This window comes from Dicentrarchus labrax, unplaced genomic scaffold, assembly GCF_905237075.1.
Source record: "Dicentrarchus labrax unplaced genomic scaffold, dlabrax2021, whole genome shotgun sequence".
In the NCBI taxonomy this organism is placed as follows: domain Eukaryota; kingdom Metazoa; phylum Chordata; class Actinopteri; family Moronidae; genus Dicentrarchus; species Dicentrarchus labrax.
Genome location: NW_026136711.1, coordinates 28,816,662 through 28,824,879, shown reverse-complemented (window position 1 = coordinate 28,824,879; position 8,218 = coordinate 28,816,662). Strand labels below are relative to the sequence as shown.

The following is an 8,218-nucleotide window of genomic DNA, read 5'->3' as shown; positions in this document are numbered from 1 at the left end:
GTCTATAGAGTCTGGTGGCAAGCAATAGCCATTTAACTCTAACTAAAATATGATTTATTGCACACTATTTTTGATTTAATCTTTACCAAAGGGAAAGTCAAATTAAATGAGCTTGTTTTAAAATAAGAACTTGAATTTTGTCACTCTCAAAACTTTACATACATTACTCATTAAAGAGAGCAAACATACAGATTAAGAAGATTTGAAGAAATAATAAAATTTAACACTCGTGATAAAATATTTCTTCTGTGATTACAAGGTTAGAGCAAGGTTTCTCTTGCTATTGAGATGCAAAAATAGCCTGCAGAACAAAAGCCTGTAGTTTGAATGTGCAAAACTGGGATCAGAAACACACCATTAACGATGTCCTACAGTGAAGTCAGTGGACTCATGGTGATTCATGATCAGCATGTGACGTAAATGAGAGAGAACTATGCATTTGTCAATATAAAGAGCTCAGCGTTCATACAATGTTCTTTTAAAGCTCAGGGTAATTTTACTTCTCAAACTCTGTCTTTTTAAACTCTCTGAGACGTTTTAGGACCTGCACTGATATGATTTTATAAGAGACAATTAAAGTGTTTTACTGCTGATCAATACAGGATGCAGTTAATGAGGCCAGTATTAAGACCAGTGTAAATGGGAATGGCATGAAAATTTGCCAACGAATTCAAGATGATCTACACACACTACTTCCCATTGTCCTATTTGCAATTATTTGAATGCCCCTCAATTTGCAAAAGCATATGATGATTTCCTGTGTATTTCCATCATAGCCTAGGATGCACTGTGATTGGGTGCTTGGTGCTCCTTCAAATATAATAAAGACCCTTGACAGGATGAGATGACTCCACAGAAGTTGAACCTCAACATCAACTCAATATGAAGAAAAGTGCTCTCATCTTTCTCATTCTCACAGCTCTCTTTGAGGTGGCTCTCTGTGGCCTCTATGGAAATGACATTTATTTCACAAAGCCCAAAACATGGTCAGAGGCCAGAAAATACTGTAGAGAGCATCACACTGACCTGTCTTCAATCACCACTAAGGATGAAAATCAAAAGCTCCTCGATAAGCGGAATACCAACAGCAAGGCGCTTCCGGCCTGGATCGGCCTGTACAGCGATGCCAATGATACATGGAAGTGGTCAGGAGGGAAAAAAGCGTTGTTCAACAGGTCAAGACTGATGAACCCAAATGAAGAAGACACATGTGTGGTACAAAATGAAGAAGGCTGGTGGAAAAAGGACTGTGAGGACGAATTCAACTTCTACTGTTTTCAAAGCAAACTGGTTTTGGTGAAGGAAAACAAAACGTGGGAGGAGGCGATGGAGCAGTGTCGCCAGCAGCACACTGATCTGGTCAGCCTGCGTAGTGAATCTGCTCTGATTAAAACCCTGCAGACTTGCAGGGAAGCCCAGACAGACCACGTGTGGATCGGCCTGCGTTACCTGGCTGGCAACTGGCTGTGGGTGAACGGGGACAACATGAGGTACTATGCCCGGAGCCAAGAGAAGGCGCCACAGTGCCCCGCCAAGAGTCGCCACTGTGGGGCCCTCTCACTGGAGGGACAGCTCTGGGACAGCCGGGACTGTGAAGAAAAACTCAACTTTGTGTGCTATTGAAATATGTAATAATGTCTTGATTTGCAAAGATACGTGTCAATTTAGGTGTTCATCATATATCATCATATATCAAGCGAAGTACGTAAGTTTTCTTTCCAATAAATAATGTTCTTGTGCTGTAATGGTTTGCTAGTATTTACCATTTGATTAGAAAAGTAATGAAGATAGTCTAATGTAAATATGAGGAACAGACAAGATATTAATAATATACTGTTTCCCTAAGCCATTATAAAAAACATTTATACAATGCATGCTTGAGCTGTTATTGATTAGCACATTGAACACACCCCAGACTGGACTAAACCCCTAGACAGCAGAACAGGTCAACAACTCGAAATATCTTGGAGTACTGTTCCACCTCATCTTCAACAAAAAATAAAACAAAAGAAAACCTACGAGCATCACACATGCTGCCTCTAAAATCATCAGACTCCCTATACCAAAACTCTCAACAGGCCTAGCAATTGACTCTGATGACTCCCTCAATCATCACTTCAGATTACTGCCATCTGGACGGCTGCCTCTCTGACGACTCTGATGTTTTGTTTTGGGATGTATGAATGTATTTATGGGAACTTATCTATATGTTGCTGTGTTTATATCTGTGTGTTTCTATGTTGAACTAGCTGGGACAATAATGACTAAATATATTTACAGAAGTATCCATTAATGTGCACTGTCCCTTTAACTTTAAACTGTATACATACATAAATGAATAAATCTAAACCTAAATATATATTCATGTCATTACAAGCACATTAAAAGCTGAATTTGTGATTCATAATTGTGTGTGAATTTTGATTCAACTATGATCCCATGTTGCGCACGTTACTGGTGAATTAATACAAATAATTAAATAGATCTGTGCAGGAGGGTCATTATGTGCTTATCAATCTTGTTATGTACATAGCTTCCTAAAGACATATTCAATTGCATCAATTTGCTAATCCTTAGTGGAAATCGATATTAAATAGACTATTTATGAAAATCACTCTTTGATGTAATGATTAAAGATTATAAATACTAAACACCTGTTGACTGATTCCTCATAATTTGGTCTGGTGTACTATCACAAATGAACGATAATCTCCCTCATGCAGTATATCTTCCCAGCACGCTTGGATCTCCTTTTTTATTAAAACAGAAAATTATTGGTGTTAACTCTGTATCTTAACAACAAAACAACAAAGAAGTGCTGTTATTGCTGCTCATAACCCGGCTCATAGGCTATGACAAATACGGCATAGGACACAATAGATGGCTAGAAATGAGTGAATTTATTATATTAACTTAAACAACTGAGGTTATTATTATTATAAGTACAAATGTGAAGTGTGTCAGTCAGTAATATCAGTAATGTAAATGTGGATGTGTGAGCAATATGAAATGTAAATGTTGTAAAGTGAAAACAAAGCAGAAACCAAACAAAGAGAATGTGGTGCTGCTGCTGGCGGGGATGCAGCCGAATGAGACAAAGAGACCAGAGCAGAGTTGAGACTGGGTTTTTATCCTTTTAGGAGCGCCTGAACCAGGTGCTCCAAATCTGTACTCTGCATGACGGTACCTTCAAGGACACATAGGAAAAACAGTAACTGGTCAACCACATCAGCACATCAACGCTAGACAGGGACCGTCACACTGTCAGTAATGGCCCTTGCGCTAATGTCAGCGAGTGTTTTGAGACAAAAGGCAATGACCTATGGGCTCCTGATGGCAGAGAAGATTCATTCACACAACACATGGTCACGAGGTCACTTGTCATTCTGGGTGTAGATACTCTGGAGAGGGAGTGTGTGTGTGTGTGTGTGTGTGTGTGTGTGTGTGTGTGTGTGTGTGTGTGTGTGTGTGTGTGTGTGTGTGTGTGTGTGTGTGTGTGTGTGTGTGTGTAAGGCCAGTATTGAGACCAGTGTAAATGGGAATGGCATGAAAATTTGCCAACAAATTCAATTTGGTCTTCACACACTACTTCCCATGGTCTTATTTGCAAACATTTGAATGCCCCTCAATTTGCAAAAGTAGACCTGTGTATGATTTCCTGTGTATTTCCATCATAGCCTAGGATGCACTGTGATTGGGTGCTTGGTGTTCCTTCAAATATAATACAGACCCCTTGACAGGATGAGATGACTCCACAGAAGTGAACCTCAACATCAACTCAATATGAAGAAAAGTGCTCTCGTCTTTCTCATTCTCACAGCTCTCTTTGAGGTGGCTCTCTGTGGCCTCTATGGGAATGACATTTATCTCAGAAATCTCAAAACATGGTCAGAGGCCAGAGAATACTGTAGAGAGAATCACACTGATCTGTCTTCAATCACCAGGAACAATGAAAATCAAAACCTCCTCGATAATCGGAATACCTACAGCAAGCCATTTCTGGCCTGGATCGGCCTGTACAGCGATGCCAATGATACATGGAAGTGGTCAGGAGGGAAAAAAGCGTTGTTCGACAGGTCAAGACTGATGAACCCAAATGATAGAAACAGATGTGTGGCACAAAATGAAGAAGGCTGGTGGAAAAAGGACTGTGAGGACGAATTCAACTTCTACTGTTTTCAAAGCAAACTGGTTTTGGTGAAGGAAAACAAAACGTGGGAGGAGGCGATGGAGCAGTGTCGCCAGCAGCACACTGATCTGGTCAGCCTGCGTGGTGAATCTGCTCTGATTAAAACCCTGCAGACTTGCAGGGAAGCCCAGACAGACCACGTGTGGATCGGCCTGCGTTACCTGGCTGGCAACTGGCTGTGGGTGAACGGGGACGACATGAGGTACTATGCCCGGAGCCAAGAGAAGGCGCCACAGTGCCCCGCCAAGAGTCGCCACTGTGGGGCCCTCTCACTGGAGGGACAGCTCTGGGACAGCCGGGACTGTGAAGAAAAACTCAACTTTGTGTGCTATTGAAATAATATGTCTTGATTTGCAAAGATACGTGTCAATTTAGGTGTTCATCATATATCATCATATATCAAGCGAAGTACGTAAGTTTTCTTTCCAATAGATAATGTTCTTGTGCTGTAATGGTTTGCTAGTGTTTACCATTTGATTAGAAAAGTAATGAAGATAGTCTAATGTAAATATGAGGAACAGACAAGATATTAATAATATACTGTTTCCCTAAGCCATTATATAAAAACATTTATACAATGCATGCTTGAGCTGTTATTGATTAGCACATTGAACACACCCCAGACTGGACTAAACCCCTAGACAGCAGAACAGGTCAACAACTCGAAATATCTTGGAGTACTGTTCCACCTCATCTTCAACAAAAAATAAAACAAAAGAAAACCTACGAGCATCACACATGCTGCCTCTAAAATCATCAGACTCCCTATACCAAAACTCTCAACAGGCCTAGCAATTGACTCTGATGACTCCCTCAATCATCACTTCAGATTACTGCCATCTGGACGGCTGCCTCTCTGACGACTCTGATGTTTTGTGTTGGGATGTATGAATGTATTTATGGGAACTTATCTATATGTTGCTGTGTTTATATCTGTGTGTTTCTATGTTGAACTAGCTGGGACAATAATGACTAAATATATTTACAGAAGTATCCATTAATGTGCACTGTTCCTTTAACTTTAAACTGTATACATACATAAATGAATGAATCTAAACCTAAATATATATTCATTTCATTACAAGCACATTAAAAGCTGAATTTGTGATTCAGAATTGTGTGTGAATTTTGATTCAACTATGATCCCATGTTGCGCACGTTACTGGTGAATTAATTAATACAAATAATTAAATAGATCTGTGCAGGAGGGTCATTATGTGCTTATCAATCTTGTTATGTACATAGCTTCCTAAAGACATATTCAATTGCATCAATTTGCTAATCCTTAGTGGAAATCGATATTAAATAGGCTATTTATGAAAATCACTCTTTGATGTAATGATTAAAGATTATAAATACTAAACACCTGTTGACTGATTCCTCATAATTTGGTCTGGTGTACTATCACAAATGAACGATAATCTCCCTCATGCAGTTTATCTTCCCAGCACGCTTGGATCTCCTTTTTTATTAAAACAGAAAATTATTGGTGTTAACTCTGTATCTTAACAACAAAACAACAAAGAAGTGCTGTTACTGCTGTGACAGTCAGTAATGGCCCTTGCGCTAATGCGTCAGCGAGTGTTTTGAGACAAAAGGCAATGACCTATGGGCTCCTGATGGCAGAGAAGATTCAGTCACACAACACATGGTCACGAGGTCACTTGTCATTCTGGGTGTGGATACTCTGGAGAGGGAGTGTGTGTGTGTGTGTGTGTGTGTGTGTGTGTGTGTGCAGTTAGTGTAGCCACAGCAAATTAACCACTGCTGCCATTCTAGCAGATGTGACCTTTTTCAACCCTTGTTGTTACACTCTGACAGCCTATACATGCCTGCTGTAACGGTTCACTTACCAAGTGAAGCGGGCCAGAGGCTACCACTGTCCATACAACTGTTGTAAAGCTGAGTGGGTGCAAAGGTCAGTGTGTTGTTTTGCTGATAGCAGCTCTGCAATCACTCTGAACAAGGCCATATCACTCCATCGCTAAAGATTATACTCACAATAACAGATATCACGACCTTCTGAAGCAATGGTGATTGTCAGATATGCATTTCATACAATCTCTCACTTTCAAAAACAAGCCAAGCAGGCTGAGCGGTGAGGGACAAAGTATTTAAATCCTTTAGTTAAGTAATAGTAGCAAAACAACCATGTAAAAAAAGAAAAAGACATGCAGTTGAAATTTGTGAGTGATGTCAGTGTAGCCTATATTGGCAGCAAACATGAGCCCTTCATATTCTAGTAGAGTTTAGCCTATAACAACACACATTTTATAAGCAGATCATATATTTTATATATAAAAACAATTTCTTTTATAGTCTAATGTACCATAAATATAAATAAGTATCTCAAGAGCATTGAGTTACTTTCCACCTCTGCACATGCACACTGATGCAACAGAGAAAAGGAAGTTCCCATGCAAACATAAATTTTCCATGCAAACTTATGAAGGAAAACAACCTGTGGAGAATTTGAACTGGGTAGAGCAAACCCAGGTGCCAACTGTGTTTCCAGCAAAGAAAAACCAATACCGCCACCTACTGGGAGTCCTCCGTCATTGTCAGCTGTGAGGTTGCTGTTGAACAACCACAGGGCCTAACATGATTAGTCCCACAGTGGCTATGTTGAATACCACCTTAAAATTGGACTCATGTGGTGTTTTGTTTTCGACAAGGAGAGTCGAGTGTGCCATATGTTTGATGTTTAAGTGGCAAGAACACTGTTGCTAGGCGACTACTAAAACATTGTTGTTTCTTCCTTTCTGCAGTTTTAGCATTAAAACCCCCAAAAACTACATTCACAGACATGTTTTAACCCAGACACCAGTTTTAAGGTTTAAACATATGTTATTTACTTACTTGAACGGATGTGAGAGTTTATCGAGGGAGGAGCACACTTGACTGATTTTAATTAGGGGGTCTCTCAGGTTGACATCCGGCCAAATAGCGAGTGACGTGCCATTACGTGCCCATTACCGTAAGGGACAGTACAGTGGAGCATGATGATTCAGTTACCGTAAATTCCACTGAAGTCAAGCATTAAGGAACGACTTACAGAAGTAAAACTAGTCGATCTGTGTTTTTCAATGCTGTTATTGCTTATGTTAGAAAAGAAAATAGAGAAAGTAGCACCATGTAGCCCCAATGCACTCTGTCTACATTGTATTTGATGTATGTTTCTTCCCAAAAGTTGCATCTTTGAGCGGTTCTGAGTTAGAAAATGATGTCTTTCTCCCCTAAAAGCAGCTCTCCATACCCTGGTCAGAACAACATACAGTAGCCTATTTAAGTAGCTGTAAATTAATTAAAAAAATTAAATGAAATTATAAATAAAACACAGAGCAGGCTATAATCCACACAAACACAACACTGAAGGTCTATGTCAATTCAGAGACACTACCTAGGTGGTAATATAGTGATGCCAAAGGATATTTGAAAAGCACAGAGCCACTACGCTCCACCAAACCATATTTGAGTGTTACACTGCCATCTGCTGTAACAACAACGGCATTACAATTCAGGTCATATTTTTTTTTTTTTTTTGTCTCGTCACCTCACAAATTGCAGGCGGATCCATGATTACAAAACATTTGACAGGGACCCTTATACAAACTATTAGGATTAATGAAGAACTGGACAAATAGGACCATACAAGTTCATATTCTGGGATATTATGTGGTTATTATGACACCTAAAATAAGCAGAGGCAGGAGGTCAGAAGTAAGATAACAATGTCTAACATAAAGGACAGTGGTTCCCCTTTTTGGACTGTCACCATGTAGCCTGTGGCATTTAAAATGACACAGTAATTTGGGGTCCATCATGGAGAGTTCGCAGGTCAACCAAAAGTGATTTGTCTTTCTTGGATTTCCAGTATTTCACAAAAAAACATCATAGAAAAAAATATATATATATATATATATATATATATATATATATGTATTTATATCGCATTTCATTCCTTTATCAATTAATTATCTAAATCCTTATGCTATGCTATTTCATATCCCTTATGTATCCTATACGGGT

At 39.4% G+C, this 8,218-nt stretch overlaps 1 protein-coding gene across 3 annotated transcripts; it reads left to right on the top strand.

Moving 5' to 3' along the window:
* Positions 1 to 9: 9 nt before the first annotated feature.
* On the top strand, positions 10 to 5,304 carry LOC127371089 (secretory phospholipase A2 receptor-like). 3 transcript variants are annotated; one of them, XM_051413697.1, is made up of 2 exons: positions 10 to 930; positions 3,832 to 5,304. In XM_051413697.1, exons 1-2 carry the CDS (start codon positions 883 to 885, stop codon positions 4,522 to 4,524), a joined length of 741 nt encoding a protein of 246 aa, XP_051269657.1. In that variant the 5' UTR covers positions 10 to 882; the 3' UTR covers positions 4,525 to 5,304. The 3 variants fall into 3 exon arrangements, with proteins under 3 accessions (XP_051269657.1, XP_051269658.1, XP_051269656.1); XM_051413698.1 differs by having other exon boundaries at positions 10 to 1,175; positions 4,077 to 5,304; XM_051413696.1 differs by having other exon boundaries at positions 10 to 1,449; positions 4,351 to 5,304.
* The last annotated feature ends 2,914 nt before the right edge of the window (positions 5,305 to 8,218 follow it).